This window comes from Glycine soja, chromosome 14 (genome assembly GCF_004193775.1).
Source record: "Glycine soja cultivar W05 chromosome 14, ASM419377v2, whole genome shotgun sequence".
Taxonomy (NCBI): domain Eukaryota; kingdom Viridiplantae; phylum Streptophyta; class Magnoliopsida; order Fabales; family Fabaceae; genus Glycine; species Glycine soja.
Genome location: NC_041015.1, coordinates 383,672 through 406,820, shown reverse-complemented (window position 1 = coordinate 406,820; position 23,149 = coordinate 383,672). Strand labels below are relative to the sequence as shown.

The following is a 23,149-nucleotide window of genomic DNA, read 5'->3' as shown; positions in this document are numbered from 1 at the left end:
AGAAACAGATTTTTTTTTACATAATTATTTACATATTATCCATATAAATTATTTAGATAGAACTATTAATACTAAAATTCAAAAATTTAATTATTCTTAAATTTAATTCCTATAAAATAATTTAATTATTTTCTTATTAAATTAAATACTTTTCTCAAGAAAATAATTTTTAGTAATCATGTTAAATTTCTAACTTTTTTTTTTTACTTTTGGTCCCTATAGTTGTCTTTTAATTTTTATAGTTTAAAATATTTTAATTTGATTCTTACAATTATATTTTTAAATCCATTTTAGTTTTGATCATTTTTGTCAAAGTAGCATAATAGCACCCAATTTTATAAAATCACAAGTTATTTAAATTTTTTTACCACCATGATATATTGATACAAAATATTCATCACAACAAATATTCTTCAAAAATTATGAATACACATAAATTAAATATTTTATTTCAATATTAGTTACTTCATATACAACATGATTTAAATAGTACTGCTGCATTAAATAACTAGAGAAAAAACAAAAAATTAACTACCATTAAAAGTGTACCGTATTGAATCCTCGAGCCTACGAACCAACGGCTCAGGACCCACAGCCAATGCGCGTTATTTCACTCACCTTCCTAACTACCTTTACAAATGAGCCTGTACAAAAATTAAATTATAAGTTTAATTATTGTTAATGAGCGTAAAGTTTTTATATTCTCAACTAGTAAAAATATTTTTTTATATAATTATTTCGATAATTATTATAAAAAAATAATAAATTCATGATCCATATTCATTTATGATTAAATAATAATATAAAAATCTTTGGTATATATATATATATATATATATATATATATTATTTATTCTTAAATTATTACTGATAAAGGAGAATCAGACTTTAAGATGGGGATATGTTTTATTCTTCAAAAATATCTATTGATAATATAAAGATCATTCAGAAAATATAAAATCTGAAATTCTAGATTTTAATTACTTTTAATTTAGCCTTATATTAACTCAGAGTATGAATTAATACTCAAAATCCACCTGCAGTTCTGAAGACAATTATGAAACCAATTGTTTATATTCAAGATAGATCGTTTACTTACATAAAATTTAAATATATTTTTAAGTAAATTTTAAAATTATCTTTCATAAATAATACTTGTGATCTTTTATATAAAAATAATATTTTAATCGAAAATAATAAAAGTTTAGTGATAAATTTTAACAAATGGAAAAAGGAATGTTATTTTGCGACTACGTATAACTTTCCTATGAGAAATAAAGAAGCAAACAGTAATAGAAGTTGCTAAAGTCAATAAATAATAAATAATTGATACATCAGTCATTTAAATGTTATTTTTGCAACCACATATCAGTTTCTTAAGGAGAAATAATGAAGCAAACATGAATAGGAGTTGCTTAAGTCAATAAATAATTGTTTCATCAGTCATAGTTTCATCAGTCACTTTCTTAATGAGAAATCAAGAAGCAAATAGGAAGAAGAGTTGATTAGGTCAATAAGTAATTGATACATCATACATCAGTCATTAATAATTAACTAAATCCATTAATTCATGATTAGTTAATGAAAATAAAAACTATATATTTAACATGTTTAGTTTTTTTTTGGTGGATGCACGTTTTGGTTATTTTTTGTTTTTTTTCCTATACTTAATTTTTTATTCTTGCTCTGAGGGTTAACCCATTTAATTGCAGGCTACGAGAGATAGAGTTCGTTTAATCGTAGATATATTACGGTTCAAGACAAGCTTTACCACTCTATGATCTTTATCACGGGGTGTTCTCTGTCTAAAACTAGCCATTGAATAAGGAAAGGCTCACGGGCCAACAGTTTGCTTTCTCACTTAGAAAACTGTGATTTTCTCTTTGTCTTGAAGTCATAAAATGCCTTGTAGTGTCATCATCAAATCATGTTTCTGTAAAATTCGTGAAATTTGCTATGCTTGTGTAATTTAAAAAATTGAACATTTACAAATTACAAGTAAGAAAATGAAGATGAGGATAACTTTACATAAGTTTGAAAGAATCGAATTTGTTGGTAACCATTTATATCATTTTCTCAAACTTATCAAGCATTTTTACCCTTTGCATGGATCTGACAAATAGTGTCATAAAAATACCTGCACATTGAAATGCTATATCTATCAGCCTTGAGAATAAATTTGAACATGATTGGACAATAACTTGAGAAAAAGCTTTATAATATTTTGTCACCTGCACCAATGAAAGATCCATTCGCAATAGTTATGTTGCCTTGGCTGCTCATAGTGATACCAAGATTTAGCAGAGTTCCTCCTAATACGGTATACATAGTTGCCATTTGTAAACCCGTTGCTTTCCGAGCAGCTCTTTCAGACTATCAAATCAAGTTAAATAATTTCAAATTTACAAAACAAAAGTTCCAGAATAACGACCTCCTAATTACAAAGTTGTTCCCATTGGGAAAATGCTTAGAAATACTTGGTCACACATAGGCAGAGCTTACACCAAGTGAAGAAAAACAAAGATTCAACTATTCACTTGGTCTTTGTAATTAACTTCATTTTAAGTTATAGTCCTTATATGAAACAAATTGTAAGTTTTAATCATAAAAAAAGTTACATTTTTATTGCAAACACTAGAGTCTAGAGAAGTTTTTGAGACGATATAAAACTGTTATAGAAACTTTTTGGCGATAATAAACTACTACAATAAACAGGAGAGAGACTAAAATTTACATTTTTTTCATAAGAATTAAAATTAAAAATGGGGTCAACTATAAGAATAAAGAAAAAAAAAAAAAACTGACCTCAAGCACTCGGACCCGAAGTTTTAGATCCCCTGCCTCAAGTTGCTTTGTAAACTCTTCTATTCTTTGAACTCTGTATGGCATTGACATGGTATAGGTTGTAGCCTAAAAGTATTACACGAGCGAGCGTTATCAAATATCAATTCAAGTGGATGCACATTAGTTGCACAATGCTATAGATAAATGCTTCACATCAAATGAGATTTTTCTATTATAAGGAAACGTTATCCAGAACAAAGGTAAAAGGTGCGGTACATCATCTGCTTGCTTTCTTATCTCCTCCACAAGCTGTGGTGCAGTGCGCTGCTTTTGCCTTATCTCTAAAAGCTCCTGTAACGTAGTAAAGTGTATGTGTATGAGCATGCATTTTAATGCAATATGGGAACAATATTTGTTCATGGACAATCTGAACTTTGAACCTGTGCGTAGGGTGCAGCAATCTTAGAAAAGGAGAAATTTGGATTCAGTGTGTAACCTATGCCTGTCAGAAAAAAAAGAAATACAAATAGATGATGAAGACATACAAAGAACTAACTAACATATATATCCTTTTGCTCTTTTTAACTTATTTCAATAAATTTCAAAGTGATACATATTTTGATCAACTTCACATTTAAGCTTATAAATATATAAGTTCATAAGAATTTATCGGATAAGTATTTAATTTGGTTGTTTACCTAAATGTGTCTTAAATCAGTTAAATTTTTCCCTAGAAAGGACGGGGTGGTTACCATCTTATAATGCATATACTAATGTAAAATTAATAGTAAACATTAGGGCATGCTAATTTTTTTTTTTTTGTAAGAATGACCACTAAAGAGAGAAAGATAGAGAGGGACAGTAAGAGAAATGAGAAGATGCAAACCTTCAAGTGTTGAAAACGCCCTGAGAACAAAGGCAAAGGTGGATGGAAAACGGAATGGTTGGTCTTGTGCTATTGCAAATAAATCCTGCCACAGAAAGCCCTCAATAGTCAATAATAAAGTCTGGACTAGATTCTCCAGATAGTTTGGAATAATTCTCCACCTTCAGCTTATCCTTTAGTTCCATTGAAACAAACACCCAAAATATTATGAAAAAATTTAAAAGCAGCTATGAATCCATTGATCCAATATATCAATGTTAACAAACCTCCCCAATTGCAGAAAGGGTCTGCTCCTGATCTGGTGCCTGGCTTAGCAAATGGTCCAGGAAAAACTGCACAGATCTCCTCACCTGGAAAATAAATTTATCATTTATGAAGTCAAGTGTCTAGACACAAATCAGAATATTTGAAAAGCAGGTAGTTGACATTCTTACTGATGACAAGTCCCCAGTAGGTTGGAGGGCTCCGAGATCTATAAGGCGTTGCATAACCTGCACCGTTGTTTATTATATGGTTGTATGTTTAAAATAGTGTGAAAGAGGGACACTAAAGTTGATCAATTCAAGTTATGAGCAACGTCAAATTCTTTTTTGCTGACGATAATTACTGGTTAGCTGGATTGAATTTTACAATAGTAATTGTACTTGAAGCAAAAGCCATTTTATGTCATCGTGCTTGTTTGAGTTAATTGTGGCAAACTAACAAAGTTACCATGAAATTAAAAAATGGGTGTTGATTAAACACTAGCTTATCATGATATCAGATATTTATTTCTTATTAGTAAAAGACAATGTTATGAATTTAAATAATCCAAGAGTAGTACAAATCCAGACCTTTTTGGAATCCTTTTCATATATGGCATAGAAAAGTTCAAGCAGTCTCTCCCGGGTAAAAGATTTGATCTGTCCCATCATGCCAAAGTCATAATAAATAATTGCTTCGTCCACATCAATAGCAAGATTTCCAGGATGAGGATCGGCATGAAAGAAACCTGTTTTCAATATCTGTAAGACAAAAAAATAATGATAATTTATTAACTCAACCTTTTTAGCTACAAGAGTGATACCAACACCTATCTTCAAGTGACAATTCATTCCTCTTCTTTTTTGGTTTTAATATAGGTAGAGACATTTTTCTTATTCTGAGTAACCAAAATGAAAACCATATTCAACATCAGATATTACTATTAGATCGTGATTAGCAGAGAACCAAGGTGGTGCACCTGAATCAGGTACGCCTCCGTAGCACGTGATGAGATACGCAATCGATCATAACCACGCGAAGTTAATGTATCCACCTGGTCTATTTTGATGCCTGTCCAAGGAATAAAATCAGAGATAGGAGCAGTGAGAAAAATACGTTCTCTAGCATAATGTCATATACAATATATCACTTTAAAGAAAGAATTATTAGCTCCCATAAATACAATATGTTATCTCTCATAATACCATAATGTCATAGACAATTAAAAGGAGAAACAAGGTACATGCATTAGTTAAGATGAAAACCTGGTACATACTCCATGGTCAACACCTTTAAAGCAGTATAATCCCAATATACCAGCTACAACGAAAGAAATGGACATGTGATCAAAATTCAATATTTTTACTAGACATTAAAAATTTACAGTTTATAATCGGATGTTTGTGTTGCCGTAAGAAACATACAGGTATCCGAACCCACTTTATGTTTCTAAAATCTCGGCGGAATCTGTCAGCATTCTTTCCTTCATTTATATAATCAATTTCTTGATACAAAATACTGCAAAATAGCATGAGCAACACAATAAAAATTAAGGCATTGGAAATAAAGTAATGAAGAGAAGGTGAAAAGCAATCAGCATAATTTAACATATGCTTTACTTCATGAAATATCGATAACAATGCACTTCAATGCTTATTACTTACGTTTTACATTCTTCATATATTCCAATCCAATCTCTAAGTGGACCACCAAAAGTTTCACTTCTCTGAAAATACTCTGCAATCAACTTTAAGTTTTCTGGACATAACAAACAAGCAAACTTGTAATAGTTACAAAGCAAACAATAAAATAGTAATCCTTAAACCCTAAACAAAAGAATTCACTAAAAAAGTAATCCTTAAACTCTATGCTGTTTATGCATAAATAAGTCTTGGTACCAAAGGGCAAATTTGCACCTAACAGTCTAGGCTTTTGGATTCATTGATAATTGGCTGTTGACAACATCCTCTTAATCAAAATCCCTAGGTTTTGTCAATGGCATAAAGTAACCACAACTTACTCAAATCAATGTCGAAAAGCTTCTTCAGACCAGGCCTTTGAACTTTGATGACTACTTTTTCCCCATTATGCAGAATAGCACGATGAACCTACAGACAGTCTCCTCCAAAATTGATGTTACTATACTAAGAACAACATTAATAAGCTATTATCATGGTCTACAAGATGGGAGAAACGTTCTAGTTTGTTCTAATAATGGACTGAGCCACATGCTGCATCTCACTTCATGTTACATTAATCAAATTTGACCAATTCGAATAAAGCTACAAGTATTTAACAACAGGAAAAGATTCAGTGTATGAAAATATAAGGCCAAATTAGATTGATCCTTTTTTCTGCCTACATAAAGTCAGTTTACATTTTGACCCATGCATAATAATGTCAGTGAAGTAATTGGCAAACGCTTGCACGCAGGGGTTAAAATGTGAGTTTTTTTAAGGTAAGGATCAAAATGAAAAGTATCAAGTATGAGACCAAATTTTTAATTGGGCAAAATATCTTGGGTTCAAGTAAAATTTGAAAAGTATAATTTTGTTCTTATTAATTTTTTAAAATTAATTTGATCCATGTGAAAATAAAATATATTTTTATTTGTCCTTGATGGTAATTTTGTTAGATTTTTTAGATAATTTTTTATGTGACTAATAAACTTAATTATTTTATCTCTCTATCTTTTCAAATACACTCAACACTTTAAAATTTTTCATCTTTATCCATAATTCCACATGATAGTATGAGAAAATTGTTCATGAAGTGACGAAAAATTACAATTTTTTAAAGTGTTTAGTTGTCAGAATTTGTTTAATTTATTTTGAGGTTTAATAACCACAAATTATTTAATTTATTTCCAATCAAATTATATGTGTAAGTTTATTAGCTACGGTCAAATTTAATGGAATTATTACTTAAAACTAGTAAAATATATTTTTATTTTTACATGAATGAAATTAATATAAAAAAATTATGAGAGTGAAATTAATATTTACCAAATTTTTACAAGAAGGGCAAACATACTTTATCCTTTTTTAATTTAGCCAAAATAATAAATATAATGTAATGAGCAGGGCTATATTCAAACACCTGACCGAGACTAGCAGCAGCAATTGGCCGATCTTCAAACTCCTCAAATAATATGTTAATGGGAGCTCCCAATTCACTCTCGATGAATTTTCTTGCTTTCTTAGGAGAGAAGGCAGGAACCATGTCCTGTATAATGTTGTATTAAGAAATAAGAATTACTTTCTGGTCTTTGAATATAGGGAAAAAAACCCTCATGTATGTTGATTAAAAATACAAGCAAATCTTAATTCATTTTATTTAACGAAGTTATTTTCAGAATAAGTTTTATTTAATTAAGATTTTATTTTCAATATTTTTTTTATATCGAGTTTTAATAAAGAATAGTCTAAGAGAATATTTGAATTTTTGAATGAGATAAGTAGAATAGATGACAACATTAAGCACCTTTCTTTTCTTTTTTTTTAACAAAAAAGGGGGAATCTCTACAAATCTACAATGGTGAGGAGAAAAAGGAAATCTTGAGAGATACCTGTAATTTTGCGAGCTCATCCACAAATTCACGTGGAAATAGATCTGACCTTGTTGATGATAACTGACCAAGTTTAATGAAAGTTGGACCAAGCTGCAATACACACTTCCTTAACCACGAGGCAGTTTTCCGCCTTCTGCTTTTCTAAATAAAAATATTAAAAAATTTAAGGTCAGCAAAAAGAAGCATGACCAATTTAAATAAAAACACTTGTAATTTATTTCCACCAGCTAAAAATAAATAAATGCAAGTCACCATGGAACCTGCTTTGCCTCTGTGAAACCTCCGAAATATGTCCATTTTGCATTGTCCAACATAATCCGAATGCGTAAAGAAGCCACAAAAGACCAAACATCAATAGACCTCTGCCAGGAACTGTAATTTTCATTGGCCCAACTGAAACCTTCATCTGTGGCTAAAACCTTTAGCTCTTCCAATGACCTTCTAGATTTCACTGTCTTGTTCAAGCCTGTGATACCATTTTTTCTCACTACCTTTGAAGTTGCTGAACCATTCAACACCTTATTCTCTAACATTCTCTTTCTTTTCACTAACTCATTTGTCCCTACCATTCTAACAGCTTTACCATTTGTTCCATACTTCGAGGCAGGCATTTCTGTCTGCCGCATTTTCACCAGTAACCTATGAAATTGATTGTTCCCTGCTGATAATGGATCACATGTTCTGGTCCTTTCATTCTTTGACAATTTGTTAACCGAAATTGAGCCTGAAAAACTGAGATTTTCCAGTGTTCTTCTTTGAGTTGCCAACTTCGTATAGTGACAATAACAACCCTGCATTGCCATTGTTTCTGTCGTCTAATATGAGATGAAGTCACCTTAAAAAGAAACACAAGGATAAACGGTAAGAAAAAGAGATAGCACATGCCGAACCCCAACAAGGTCAGATATTTGTGCACTTGATTTTTTTTTTTTTTATGGGCAAATGTTAATTTGTCAATTTGTTTTTGGGCAGAAGGAATAGAAGTTGAAGTACGAGATGTTTGAAATTAGCCCACGTGCAGATTCAGCACATTATTATGTTAAGGTGAAACCAATTAGATTAAAGTGTTTAAAAAGAAAACAGATGGAGAAGAAAAAGAAAGCGGGTCATTCAAAACTCTGATGCCTAAAATGGAACCAGCAGCAAGATGAGCCTCATCATATACTACAGTTGAACTTGTTGAAGCATGATTTTGATGGTTTCTAAGAAAGAAAAATGTTGCTAATGGGGAATATGCATCATGACAAATTAAGCAATCAAGCAAAAAATTGATGGATTCTATTACAGAGAACTTGTCACATATTATATCAGACATAAAAAAAGCAAAATCAAACAAAAGATACTGCCAACCGAACTTAGTGTTTGATATCAGCTATTTCATTAAATGAATATGGAATGACCAGAAGCAATTAGTAATCGTATTAAACACGAGAGACAACAGCAATATTGTATAAACTCAATATAGTAATTTACATACAGCAACAAATATTCATTTGGTCTTGAACAAATTAGTTGAGCAACTTGCATGAAACTTGAACAGATTTAGCATGGAATCAAAATTATTGTACCTGTTGCCTCTTTAAATTGAGCGAATACAGATTCAGCAAACCTTGGCAGTTACTAGCATACTTACACTGAGATTTTTTTTATCATTTGCTTGGTACCAACAACCAGAAGGAAAAAATGTTGGTATATTATACATACGCGGGCAAAGGCAAAATAAGAATGAAAGAGGTACAAGGATGTTGTTGCTTCTAAGTTTTAAATGAAACAGTGCAAGTAACTGACTTTTGCTTCAGTTTCGGTGTTAACGACAAAAAACGGAAAGAGGCCACAACACGGTGCGTGTAAGGCTCTACTATCTCTTATAGTCTTTCACCGTTTGCCATTGGCTCCTTCTTGTCTAAGCCACAAATGTCATGAATGATAAACCTTCAATTTATTCTTCTAACTGTTAACCTAACTATTATTCTTTCCAAATTCAAAAATACTATCAAATTAGTCTTTTAAATATTAAAATGTTATCATATGAATCTTTTATTTGTCTCACTCCTAGAATAATTATTTATTATTTTCCCACGGTACAAAACTTCATTTTTGTGAAATCTTTTTCTTTCCGCTTTCTTCTTTTTCATATCAACAACATGAAGGTATGGTATATTTTGTTAAATAATTATCATAAATGTGAAAGTATTTTTGTATAAATGCTTTACTTCATGTAAATATAAATATATCTATATATTATAGAACGCAAGCATTACTTAAAAAAAAGTCCATTTCAACAATGATAGATACAATTTTTTTTAAGTTTTCAATATCACTTAAATAAAAAAAACATTTATAAAAGTCTAAAAATCAATACTTAAAACGTGTATGATAAAATATGTTTATCTTGATTTTTTTTTCCTTTTAGAATTTTATCTTGTAAATAAGAAATCTATATTATCAGCAATTTATTTTCAAAGACATGGCCCCACGAACGCATTCCTTATTCAAAGATCCAATGTACCATCAGCATCACGATTTCTCAATTACCAAGCAATGTAGTCACTCACGTATTGATGCATTCCAACAGAACATTACGAAGCTACTGGGGAAAAAAAGAAAAATTTCCATTGCAGATTACGTACACTCACCATATCCCTCACTCAATTTCTAATAATTCATAATCATATATATAATCTTTTAAATCTAACTTTAACTAACATCACCCAAGGCTCAAGCTCAACCGCGGAAATTGATAGCTAAATAAAATTAAAAGAAGAAAGTTAAAAGCATTCTCTATGACATACTTTTTGTGAGTGACTCAAATTTTTTAAAATTATTAATTTTAGTGAATCTCATTTAAATCGAGAAAGAAAATTGATGATAAGCATAATCCATCTTAATAGATGAAATTTCAGTTAATAAAAAGAAAGTAACAAAAAAAAAAGTGACACTATAATTTCTCAAATTGAAAATCACCAAATTCCATGGTAAATTTTAAAGTTAGGCAAGATGAACAAGGCTAGGTGCCACTTTGATAAACGGTTGCCAACCTCAATGAATTCTTAGCCGTGGATTTTATTTAGGTGTGGTGTTTAATCATTTAAGGACTCACGTTAGGCACATGCGAAACAGTGTACAAATCTCGTGAAAATAAGTAATTTATATTGTATTGGCAAGATAATTTAATTTTAACCTTTTAGCAAGCGAAGGACCTGATTTTGAGTCATTTGGATCATTTTTACAAACTTTTTTTTAAAAAAATTGGGTTTATTGTAAAATTGATTATTAAAATGCAGTTAAATCTTTGTAATTGATATTTCGTACTGAATGTCATTTTCCATCTAATTTTAACCTTTATCAAGTGAAGATCTGATTGAGTGATTTGGATCACTTTTACAAATTTTTTTAAAATGGCATATTCTAAAATTAAATTATTAATATGGGTCTATCTTAACATTGATTTAAAATGATGTCATCCTAAATTTTACATAGACAAAAAAAAGAAATAAAAAAATCGGAAAATTTAACACCTATTTGGATGGAAGGAGTATTTTTTTTTTATGGATTTCCCTCTCACGCTGCTATGTCTTCAGCTTCTAACCTCTCTTCTCATGCATTGTCTGCTTCAAAGTTCAAAGCCACTGGCACTGAAGCAATCGTGATTTAACATTTTAGTTAAAAGTAAACCTAATTTTTGTTTCCCTCCTCCACTCCACCGCCCACCTTCGTTCCGACTATCTTTCACTTTCTAATTTCACCAATTCAGGTTCATAACAATTTCAGTTTTCCATCTTCTATCTATGCCATTAATATGCTAGCTAAATGGTTCTTTTATTTTTATGCCTTTCTTTATACCCCTGTGATTGCGAATGCTTGTTGTTATTACTCATCAGAGTTAGGAATGCCATTTCGGTCTTCAAATGCTTTGTAAATATTATCATGATTGGTTTCAGGTATTTTGATTTCAAATTGAAGTTTAGAAGAAAAATCAGGTCCTGTAATTGTAAATTCTCTCTTCTCTATTATGAGTGCTTGTGATATGGCATGCTAGTGCTCCTTGAAATTCAGGTCCCTTGCTGTTGGATCTATTTGGTAATTCCAGATTTGGGGCCTGCTTTTTTAATTTAAGGTCTGAGACCAATTATTTATGTTTTGTCTAGTGATCCTAATTCTTTGGGTAGAAAGTAGCTGTTAGAACACTTGACTGTAAGTTTATTTTTTTAATCTCCTGTATATAGAAAGGGACTGTGTTCGAGAAATCAGTGGAAGAAATAAATAATGATGGCAAGCATTTGAGATATCTGAGTTTGGATTGGTTTCCTTATTTTCTAGTTAATGACTTTCTGTTGTGTAGTAACTCGTAGGCAGGTTGGGAAAATCACTCTATTAGAGTATATGGTTCCAAATGGAGGGAAGCATACTACTAAGGTGTACATAAGTACTAAGAATTTTCAATTGAGAAGGGATTTAACTTTATTACTAAGACCCTCATGCAAGCATAACATGGATAATCAGAAAGTATATACTTACTAGTTAGACTGTAGCAGGGTGGTACACTGCTATCCTGGTTTAACAACACTTAACTGTTTCCGCTTTGTACTTTTTAGTTGTGAAATTTCTCAAAAAGAAAAAAATCTTGCTTTTGCAGGAATGGTGGGTTTATCTCTTGGAGAAAAACATTTCATTCAAGGTGGCATTGGTCAAGATCTTCGTTGTGATGGTAGAAAGAGATTTACATATAAACCAATCTCTGTTGAAACTGAAGTTATTCCCCAGGTGATGCTTTAATCAGTTGACATTTGGCAGGGTATTCTGATTATTAAACCCTGGCAGACATTATTTTCTTATTTTTTGCTTTAAATAGTTTTAATTTGTGCATTATACAAACTAACTGCTTGGCAGACAAATGGTTCGGCAAGAGTCAGAATGGGTGCTACAGATGTAATTGCCAGTGCTAAGGTTGGTTAAATTGGATTCATCTCTTATTTCTTGACTTGTAATATCATTTTATTTATTACTATAAACAATTCCTTTAAATCTAATGAGTTATTTTACTAAACATGATATATTGATTGCACAATTGCAGGCTGTACTTGGAAAGCCAAGCTTGTTGCAACCTGACAAATGAAAAGTCTCTATATATATTGATTGCAGTTCAACTGCAGAGCCAGCTTTTGAGGTTGCATATTCTATTGCTTTTCCTCCTTCATGTTTTTCAACTTTACATACCATGAACATTGATAACAAAACAAATAAGTTAATCCTTAAAAGCTTTAACTGAAGTTAGAAGGTGCATTGGATTAATAAGCTTTACATTTTCATCAGTAATAGTGTTTTCCATTATTATGTTATTTATCATTTTTGTTCTGTAAATACCTTCTAATGTTTCAAAATTACTATTTTATTTGGTGCTCTATTTCTCTGTCTTGTATATAGGGTAGAGGGGGTGATGAGTTGGCTGCAGAACTGTCAAATGCTCTTCAACGTTGTCTCTTGGGTGGTAAAAGTGGAGCAGGTCTATTTTCCCCTAGAGTGAAGATTATGCTTACTACCATATGCTTTCCTTCCATGTTCTTGCCTCTTTTTAATATAGCTGTTGAGCTCTTATTTTTTTCCCTCAGGTGCTAGAATTGGCCTCTCCTCGCTTATTGTCGTTGAAGGAAAAATTTGTTGGGATCTTTACATTGATGGGCTTCTTGTTAATTCAGATGGAAATTTGTTGGATGCTCTAATAGAATAATATACTATAAAAAGCTAGAAAAGATGATAATGATGGATTCCTGGCTAAAATAATTAGCGTTTCAGAGATCATGCTTTTTTGTTGATGTCAATTTTCAATGTTGTTTACTTTTCAAGTTTTCTTTTTCATTTAACCTGAGTTTAGCTATTGATGTTACATACATGCCATTTGGACTCTTTGAAATATGTAATCTATGACTTCAAGGAAATGGTTAGAAGTTATTCATACTTTCATTAAGCTAAAATTAAAAATATCCTTTTACTAGCTGTTTTCTTTAATCTTTATAATAAGATTATCCTCCCAAACGAATCTGCAATCAGTTTCGTGGAGGTTTTCCACATGGATTTCCTTAATACCATGATGTTGAGAAACCGAGAAACCTATTTCCAGAATTAACTGGAAAACCCCAATGCAGCTAATAACTGTTGTTCTTTTAGGCTGCTTTGAGCAATACGGGTATTCCAAGAGTCCAAGTTGCTGCTGGAACATCAAATGATGAGCAACCAGAAGTTGACGTAAGCAACGAGGAGTTTCTGCAGTTTGACACATCTGGAGTCCCTGTCATAGTTACACTGACTAAGGTAACATGCATGTGCTATCTTCTCAGATTTGACCATATTTGTGATAATTTCATTTTCATACCATTTCTGCTTTCTAGGTTGGGACTTGGGAGGCACTATATTGTGGATGCAACATCAGAGGAGGAATCACAAATAAGCTCTGCTGTTTCTCTGTTAATAGGCAAGGGCACATATGTGGTATAACCAAACGAGGAGGTGTAGGGCTGGATCCAAGCACCATTCTTCAATTATTTTGTAACTCGGCTAAACTATGGTAAATTTGTGTCGGAAATTGTTGTCTTCTGAGCTATGTGGTCCTGACTTATCATTCTATTAGTATTAGATACAAAATACTGCAAAGCAGCTCGAGCAACACAAAAACACGTAAGTTTACAATTTACAATTTTTCTTTAATAGCAAAATATTAGTCTATTGGATACAAAAACTAAGTTTTATCAAGAGGAATCCCAGCATCACATTTTTATATATTACTTTTAACCTTATTATTATTAGTTAAAAGTTAAGTAATTTTTAATTAAATTGAGGTTTAAGATTCACTAAATTAAATAGAGAATAAGTCACTTTGTTTAATAGGCCGTATGAATTTTAATTACGTTAAATTATTCTATAGGCTATTTAACAATTTTTAATTAGGTTCTAATTTATTTTTGTCAATTGGATCTTTGAAATTGTATTTATTTTTTAATTGAATTTTTTTGGCTAATCGCTTTTAACTTTTTTTTTTAAGTCTTACTACCAAGTATTCAATTGAAACTAATAAACAGAAAGACGTTGTTTTGAAAATTATTTTGAAAATAAATTGCTGCTAACATTAAATAATGTATCTTTTTCTAAATTTTTCTAACTTTAACTCCTTAATTACTAGTAAAATACTTGTTAATATTTTTTTTCTCTTTGTATTATATTAGGGTTTTTCATAATTATCTATAGCATCTACTAATTATATTAAAATGAACTGTTAGTATTTTCATAACTTCACAAATACACCTATTTATAATATCACAAGTCTAATCTTTGATTCTTCAATGAATAAATTAAATTACACGAAACACCCCTAAGATTTTGTAAAGTTACACAAATCCTCTTATTTATTTAATCCTTATACTAACCCGTTAATTATTTTAAAAAGTTTACGTTGACGTCTACGTATACGTTTACTTAGATTCTTTTCATTGTTTGAAAAATATTACACCTTGTTCCTATACATAAGAAAATTGAGATTATTATAAATGTTAAAAAAATATATAAAAATTGTATAATTTCACAAAATCTCAAAAATAATTAATGCAATTTACTTTTTTTAATTTGAGGGTTAACTATAGGAAAACCCTTTATTGTAAAACCCCTCAAATTTGAATACATAATTCATTTTAATATTATATGTTTGTATATTTTCTCTTTAAAAGAATTTAGAGTAGACTAAATTATGCGTCCAAATGTTGTCAGCTATGTTGGAAGAAATATATATATATATATATATATATATATATATATATATATATATATATATATATATATATATATATATATAAAATTAAAAATTCCTCATCACTTCCTTTGAATTTCAAGAAAAGAAACCTTTGAAATGTTCATGGGAAAATGCGACGATGATTTCTCTGTCTCCGAATTAGAAATGTTGAATGGAAAAGTAAAGGATCAAGAAAAGAAAACCACCAACATTTCAAGCTCTCACGCAACAACGCCGATGAAATAAAATTTCCTCATCACTTCCTTTGAATTTCAGTTTACATACCTTTCTTCCTTCCTTCCATTCTCCAAAATTATATATATATCGTTTGTTCCTATCATCTCATCCCCTCATTGTCTGCAAATATATATTTTAAGTTTTAGGTCACAATTAATAATTAGTATATTACAACCAAATGGAAGGTGAAAGGATTGAATTGCTCAGTGGAGTTGAGGATCATCATGGAGGAGTCGTTGTAGACGTCCAAGACCCTATGGATTCTACGCTCTTCTCTTCTATATTGCAAGCTTCAATCTACAAGTGGAGCCAACAGGTACATTACATGTTCAATTCAACAGTAATTGAACCTTTTTTACAATTCCAAACGTGTTTTAATTTGCAGGGCAAGAAGGGGGTCTGGATCAAGTTGCCCATACAACATTCAAATCTTGTTGATCCTGCAGTCAAGGTAAACATACATTTTATTATTATTTATTTGCCTAATCCTAACTCTTAATTAAGAAGCCATTTTGTTACAAATTTTGTGCTCCTTTTTCAGGCTGGATTTAGGTACCACCATGCTGAGCCAGATTACTTGATGCTTGTACGTTGGATTCCAGATACTCCTGATACCCTTCCTGCAAATGCTTCACATCGAGTCGGTGTTGGTGCTTTTGTCATCAACAACAACAAAGAGGTAGTCTTTTCTTTATTTCTTTTTTCAATTTGAAGTCCAAGCTTTGCAGCCTGCAAAATACAAGGAGGAAACCTTTGAAATGATCTTGCTTCATTTGACAGGTGCTTGTGGTTCAGGAGACAGGTGGCAAATTCAGAGGTACAGGTGTATGGAAGATGCCAACAGGAGCTGTTAATGAAGTATATCAAAATTATTACTTCTTTTTTTTTTTTTTTGACAGAAAGTATGTCAAAATTATTATTGACCAAATTATTGAACTTCTAAAATTATCTTTTGATATGTTTTAAATCCATTTGCAGGGTGAGGATCTCTGTGAAGCTGCAATTAGAGAAGTCAAAGAAGAGACAGGGGTAAGCAAGCAAAACATAATATATAGTTTAGAGTAAATTACATTCCACTTGAAATTTGCCAAAATAATAGCAAACCCCGAACTCAACTATAATTTACTATCCACTTTATATTTTTCTCTGTCACTAATTATTTAGTTAACACTGTTATGTATTTTTTTTAAGAAAAATAAAATATCAGTAAGATTTATATACAACATTTTTTAAAATTTTATTATTTTCCTTACAAAACTTAATTTTTAAATGTAAAAATAAAATAATTTAATGAATATAATAAAAACTGGCATTCATGTGTATTTAATATTTGATCAGTTATCATGCTTTAGTAAATATCTGATATACCATTAAGGTCCTTCTTTTTTTTTTTTTATCATGTCCCCTTGCTCTTTTGCTTATAATCAAAGACACTTATTCCAATTTCACCCCAAAAATAAAGGCCTGTGCTTCTCTATTTTGTCAATTTTCTTTTTTGAATTTTCTTAATTTTTCTCAATTTATTCATTACAAACCTTAACCTTGTCTAAAATCTTGAAATTTCATAATTACACTATTTTTTTTATGCATGTGACAATATAAATATTTAAAATTAAATAATATTACTTAGCAAATTTTAATTCAAATTATTCAAATAATATCGACCAAGTTTTGGGTTTGCTGTTTTGACAAACTAGGTTGTAATTTCTTCTATAGCTTATGTATTACATGTTTTTTGGGTTGTTTCAAAGTCTAATCCCATTACTTCTATTATTTTTTCAGATAGAGACAAAGTTTGTTGAAGTTTTAGCATTCAGGTAATACGTGGTGTGAATGCGTTTTTTTTCACAAATAACCAACATACTGCTATGCATATAATTTACACTATTTTTCTCTCTGAAATCTGAATTAATATTGAATGTGGCCTTCACGTTCACCGACCTTTATTTCTTTTGTATTAGGCAAAGCCATAAGTCGTTCTTCGAGAAATCAGATTTGTTCTTTGTTTGCATGTTGCAACCTCAATCGTTTGACATTCAGAATCAGGCTTCAGAAATTGAGGCAGCGAAGGTATATATTCTAATGTCAATTGAAAATCTCACTAATTTTCAGATAGTGTCATTCTAAGGATGCATCTGTGTTTTCATTTTCAGTTGACATGTCTTTAATTATAACTCAAGAAATACCATATTATTTTCACCTTTCACTCTGTTAATTATTAATTACTCCTAAAATGAAAATAAATAACAAACCAAACACACCCTAAAATGTTGCTTAAGTTCATCCTTCATTTTAAATCTCTCCAAGTCAATGAAGGCTACATGATGCTGATAATCTATCCTGACATTAGTACCAGGAAACTTTGTAATTTTAGTAATTTTTTAACTGGTGTCTCGTTTTTTTCATTCAGTGGATGCCAGTTGAAGATTATGCTGCCCAGCCTTTTGTGCAAGATAATGAGCTCTTTGACTTTATTAGAAAAATATGCTTTTCAAAGCTGGATGGGAACTACAACGGTTTTTCTAACGTGCTTACTTGTACATCTTCTGGCAAAAAAACCTATCTGTATTTTAACAACCGGGATGCCAGCCTTTCGTTAGCTTCCAAAGAGGATCAAGCTTGACATGTATATGCTTGCAAGTTGCCAAGTTGCCGTTACATATACTTGTAAACTTTGTGGAACAACATTTGTGGACAGCAAACTCTAGTAGACACCTAGATCCTAGATAGATAAAAAGAGAGAAGACAGATAAGTATATATAATAATACTATGTGATAAAAAGAGAAAAAGAGAGTGAAATAATAGTTGTTAATAAAAATTTTGGTATATAGAGGTGTTTATATACCATTACTTAAACTTTATTTGTTAATAGTACTTACTTCAAGGTGTATACGTAACTTTATTGGGGATGATGTCATACGAACACTAAGAAAGTTGTTTTTGAAATTGGGACCTCTATCTAATATTGGATCAGAAATTTTTGAGGTGGAAAATAAGTGTAGGCTAGTAGAATAAGATTCTAAAAAGAACAGGAACTTTTGTTAGTACGAGGATGTTTTTCTTGTGTTTTGTACGGTTTCATCTGAAAGTCTCAGGTTCAGAAGAGATGGACTAGGATTCTCAGCATTTAAAATGTAACTGTAGGTCATGCAGTAACATCCGTGCAGTGGTGCAGTTCAATCTTTCACAATCTATTCTTTTTCAATTATGTTTTTCTATCAAAATTTTATTTAAGTAGAAATATATATTAATGATTGAGAATTGAGATTCATGCAGTTGGAAAAGAAAAAACTGCAGGGGATCTTAATCCCGGTTTTATAGCACTGATTTGACAGCTGCAGACACCCGACTGAGTTACTTTAAAATGGTTCGGTTCCGAGACTTGTAAAATGTAGGCACATTGCAGTGTTGGTCTCTTTTATATATATATATACTATATAAGTGAAACTATAGTTCAAAGTTCCCATTGGCAATTCTTGCCAACGTTTTCTTTCTCATATCTGCAATATTTCCGGCTATACAGCTCAATCCTGATTTTGCTTATAGAAAATTGTAATTTTGAGGGTGAAAAGAATTCTTGGCAACGAGGATGTATTAACCCTCTGCAGCACATTGAATTTTGCTCCCTTTGTTCACTGCAAAAATTATGTAACGAACAAGTCAAATTCTTTGCTTGTTGTGAATTGACCACTAGATACTAGGAATAGGAATGGCAATGGGCACGGGTAGTGTCTAACTGCTACATGCTCCGCGAGTTAGAAAATCCGTCCGTGCCCGTTCCGCGAATTCAACTACTTGTGGGATTTTGGCGGTGATGTTCTTGTACATTTATACCATCCATCTTTTATCCATTGCAAATTTTATCTTCGGATATCTATGAATATGGATTTTTTTGTCATCTCTACTTGATAAAGCTGAACAAAAAGTAGCTTGTAAAGCAGCTACAGATCTCCTATACAGAACCGATTAGGACTCGAGCCAAAGGTTACATTCAATTCAATACGTGGATACTGAGTTTCGAAAAGTTTTCAATCCAATTTATTCTTATAAACTTCTAAAATACTCACTAGTATAAAGTTTCTTCCAATCTTTAGCTGTCACTGCTGATTATGTTCTGTTCTTTGCAGATTGTATAATCCTTGTCTATGCAATTACTTTGATGACTCACTTAATGCCAGCTGCAAAGTTAATGGGAGATCCTTCATCCTTCTCACCCCCCAACACGCATAAATATTTTTTTGTCAACTTTTCGAAACTCGTTCTATTTTGTCATATTCTCTGTAGAAGAAGCTTTAAATTTTAACAATAGTGGATCAAAACCAATTTGATATAAATATGTAATGGGCTTGGCCTAAGTGTACAATATTTAGCTTGATTAATAATACTGATTAGACTCATATAGAGATTTGATCAGGACCATACATCATGTACTGGTTTAGGATTTGCAATTGCGTTGTGATTATCAAAACTAAAAAATAAAAAAGTGAGGACAACTTGAGCAGCTACCGCAATAATTGCTGTTTAGAAAGCCATCAAAATTATGATATCATATTGCGACTACAATTTTTAAACCTTGATTTTTCAATTTCTTTGATCAGTAGTTTTGGAAAACAATATCTCCTTGGGATTAAAATGCTCTGCCACTGCATAAGGTACAAGTTTGATCGATGGGTGGGCCATATTTTTAAAATTCTATCATGCAGTTAGAGGAAAATGCTGTTAAACATATAAATAAAGAAAACATGAGAGGCGAATATTGACATAAAAAACTAATGAGTTGAAAAGTGTTTATATGCACACATCCCATAGCTGGCAGGTAGCACAAACCGGATCTACCCACACTGAAAAAAAAAGGCCAATAAAATAATTCGGAAAACAGACAAACAATAAATACAAAACCTATAATAATAAAAAGTACACATGGCCTCCTACATGTCGGTGGCAGCGTTTTATTTCCTTGACATATATTAAAGAAAGAAAAGAATCTTAATTGAAACAAGTGTATAGTAGCGACACTCCATAATCCATGTGGGTGTTTCATAGAGCCAAAAAAGCCATAATTAAACTGAAGAAGACCATGAAGAATCTCACGTGCAATCCGCTTACTCCATTGCTGTCTTCATCCGCAGCCTTCTGATCTTCCGAATCAGCGTCGTCGTCGGATGGTCCGTCCGCCGGTGCATCCGCCGCATGGCTGTTGTTCTTGTTCTTGTTCTTCTTCTTGGCGGGCTTTGGCGACTGGGCAGGTGCATCCGCCGCGTCGCTGGCCTTGAAGAGCTCTCTGGGCATCAATACCCTGTTTATCTTATATGCCACGAATGGATCCTGATCTATCAATGTCCCCACTATGCTGGCTGTGTTGACTTTGGTCTTGAGGCTGACGTCTTCCCCTTCACTCTGCACCGTGAAGTCGTACTTGTTGGCTCCCTCTGTGGCCAGAGTGTTCATTATTCCGTTGCTGGACTTGAGCATCTGCAGTGACTCGTACACGGGAGTCGCGTGGTACAACAGAAGTGAAACCTTCTGAGCTTCGGTCAGGTTCTTGTACTTTGGCGCGAAACCGTTGACGGCGCTGTCGGTGGGGCAGAAAACCGTTAAGCCGCCGTCAACGTTTTCCTTGAAAGATGGAAGGGCCTTGGAGCCTCTTAGAAGGTCCGCGAAGGCCTTGCAGCCTTGTTTGGACATAATGGAGATCAGGTCGATGGCGGAGGGGGCGGCGGTGGGTGCCTCGGCGTCGGCGGAGCTAATGGCGGCGCTGATTTGGAGGACGGAGATGTAGTAGGGCATTTCCTTGACGGATTTGACGTAGAAGGAGTGGAGGGAGCCGTCGTTGTCTTCGGCGGCGAAGCCGACCTTGCCGGCCTTGAGGTTGGTGATGTTGACGTAGCCGGCGGTGCCGGAGGCGGAGCCGGTGGCCTGGAACATGGAGGAGACGAGGGTGGTGCTGTTGTTGATCTGGTGGAGCTTTTTGGCGCCGAAGTAGTCGACGAGGATGTGGAGGGAGAGGACGTTTTTGATGGTGGGGAGGGAGAGGTGCTTGTCGAGGAGGGAGGACATGGCGGCATTGTCGAGGGCCAGGACGGTGATGGTCTGGCGGCGGTTGATCTCTTCGGCCAGGTGGGTGACGGAGAGGTAGTGGTTGAAGGTGGAGAAGCCGGGGTGTGCGGCCAGCATGCGGGTGATGTTGTGGGCGGGGACGGTGGCGACGGCGGAGGAGGCTAAGAAGAGGAAGAGGAAGAGAGAGAAGAGGAGGCTCTTCATTTTGTTTTGGAGAATGGACAAGTGTGCTCTGTGTTCTGTCTTGTGTCTTGTGGGTTTATGAATCAATGCCAGCTTTCGATTGGCTTCCAGATGGACCCCATCCTCCATTATTTCCACACTTCTCTCTAAGAGATCAATTTTACTAATTGCCCCCACACTTTTTTAATCTTCTTTAATATTTACTATAATACGTGTTTCACTTTTTGGTAAGGATCAGACCATATTTCATAAGAATAAGAATGTGACTTTAAATTATGGTAAGTAGTATCAATATGAGATTTCTTTTGTTAATAAACAACCATTTCTATAAATATTTCTTTTTAAATGTAATTGAGAGAAAACATTTCATTAAAATTAATCATCAACCAATACTTCGACAAAATGAAATATGAAGATTAGAAAGAATCATGGATACAGAAAGTTTTTGAAGAGTGGAATAAAAATAGTATTTTTTTTAAAGAAAAAATATTACTCTTGTAATAAATTATACAATTAAGAGAGAAATATGAAATATAATTAAGAAAGAGGAATATGAGATAGTATTAAAGGGCAAAGTGGCACCATCTTCACTTGAGCAATTGGGCATCTGCATCCCACCGACGCTCTTAGGCCCCGCTCCCCAATAATGTAATGTACGTGTCAGTTTCATTATATTTTTTTTCCTTTTCCTTTTCGTTTCTCTTTTCAGTACAGTTGCCAATATTTGTTTGTCTTAAATAAAATTTTAATTTAAATATTTATAATTTAGTTTTTTTTTTGTTTTTTTTTATGTTCTTACAAGTTATGTTTATTTATTTTTTATCCTTAAAATTTGTTAGATAGTATTTTTTCATTATTTAAAATATTATCTAAAATGTTTTATAAAGAACGTAAAAAATTAAAAAAAAATTGCATGAACTAAAAACTGAAGCATAATTTTATAAGGGACAAAAAAAACTAAAATCTAAATTACAAGAGAAAAAATATTTAAACTTAAAATTGTTAGTAAGAGTTTGGATTGATACACTCACTCTCTGGTACTATTTTCGATCTAAAAGTGTTAGTGTTCAAGGTTAACACATACAGATTAAGGAGTATTTAATAAATCTAAAATATTGAATAAGAAGTGACGACGTCTATAAAAATTTTATAATTTTTATTTGATGATAGAAAAGCGTATTAAAAAAAATGTTACAGAACGTTTGTTAACGATGAGGACAAATATCACACTGTCCTGTACCTTTGGGATTTAATTTGCTGAAAGCATTCTTGACGTTGAAATTTTTTCTCAATAAAAAGAACACCAAATACTATTAATTTACGTCAATCCAAAATGGGCAAAATCAAATTTTATCATCGCACTAGCAAATCTACAATTCTGTTTGCTTATGTTTTTAATAAAATATGGAA

At 32.2% G+C, this 23,149-nt stretch overlaps 3 protein-coding genes and 1 pseudogene across 5 annotated transcripts; 2 read left to right on the top strand and 2 right to left on the bottom strand.

The window, feature by feature from the left end:
* Positions 1-1,853: 1,853 nt before the first annotated feature.
* LOC114383446 (protein ACTIVITY OF BC1 COMPLEX KINASE 7, chloroplastic-like) lies at positions 1,854-9,251 on the bottom strand. Of its 2 annotated transcripts, XM_028343124.1 has the most exons (18): positions 9,053-9,251; positions 7,745-8,319; positions 7,482-7,625; positions 7,013-7,138; positions 5,934-6,021; positions 5,578-5,671; positions 5,338-5,431; positions 5,179-5,233; positions 4,893-4,984; positions 4,504-4,674; positions 4,105-4,161; positions 3,937-4,020; positions 3,671-3,755; positions 3,225-3,286; positions 3,061-3,135; positions 2,806-2,910; positions 2,232-2,373; positions 1,854-2,137 (listed from the first exon to the last, which is right to left on the bottom strand). In XM_028343124.1, exons 2-18 carry the CDS (start codon positions 8,285-8,287, stop codon positions 2,064-2,066), a joined length of 2,091 nt encoding a protein of 696 aa, XP_028198925.1. In that variant the 5' UTR covers positions 8,288-8,319; positions 9,053-9,251; the 3' UTR covers positions 1,854-2,063. The 2 variants fall into 2 exon arrangements, with proteins under 2 accessions (XP_028198925.1, XP_028198926.1); XM_028343125.1 differs by lacking the exon at positions 9,053-9,251 and having other exon boundaries at positions 7,737-7,901.
* A 1,909-nt stretch (positions 9,252-11,160) lies between these two features.
* LOC114385052 lies at positions 11,161-14,100 on the top strand (annotated as a pseudogene).
* LOC114385051 (nudix hydrolase 2-like) lies at positions 14,053-18,705 on the top strand. Of its 2 annotated transcripts, XM_028344990.1 has the most exons (9): positions 14,053-14,156; positions 15,684-15,814; positions 15,884-15,949; positions 16,040-16,177; positions 16,279-16,356; positions 16,477-16,527; positions 17,281-17,315; positions 17,460-17,568; positions 17,909-18,691. In XM_028344990.1, exons 2-9 carry the CDS (start codon positions 15,755-15,757, stop codon positions 18,119-18,121), a joined length of 750 nt encoding a protein of 249 aa, XP_028200791.1. In that variant the 5' UTR covers positions 14,053-14,156; positions 15,684-15,754; the 3' UTR covers positions 18,122-18,691. The 2 variants fall into 2 exon arrangements, with proteins under 2 accessions (XP_028200791.1, XP_028200790.1); XM_028344989.1 differs by lacking the exon at positions 14,053-14,156 and having other exon boundaries at positions 15,343-15,814; positions 17,909-18,705.
* Positions 18,706-20,255: 1,550 nt separating this feature from the next.
* Positions 20,256-21,930, bottom strand: LOC114385050 (fasciclin-like arabinogalactan protein 2). Its single transcript, XM_028344988.1, has one exon. It carries the CDS (start codon positions 21,866-21,868, stop codon positions 20,537-20,539), a length of 1,332 nt encoding a protein of 443 aa, XP_028200789.1. The 5' UTR covers positions 21,869-21,930; the 3' UTR covers positions 20,256-20,536.
* Between the last annotated feature and the right edge of the window lie 1,219 nt (positions 21,931-23,149).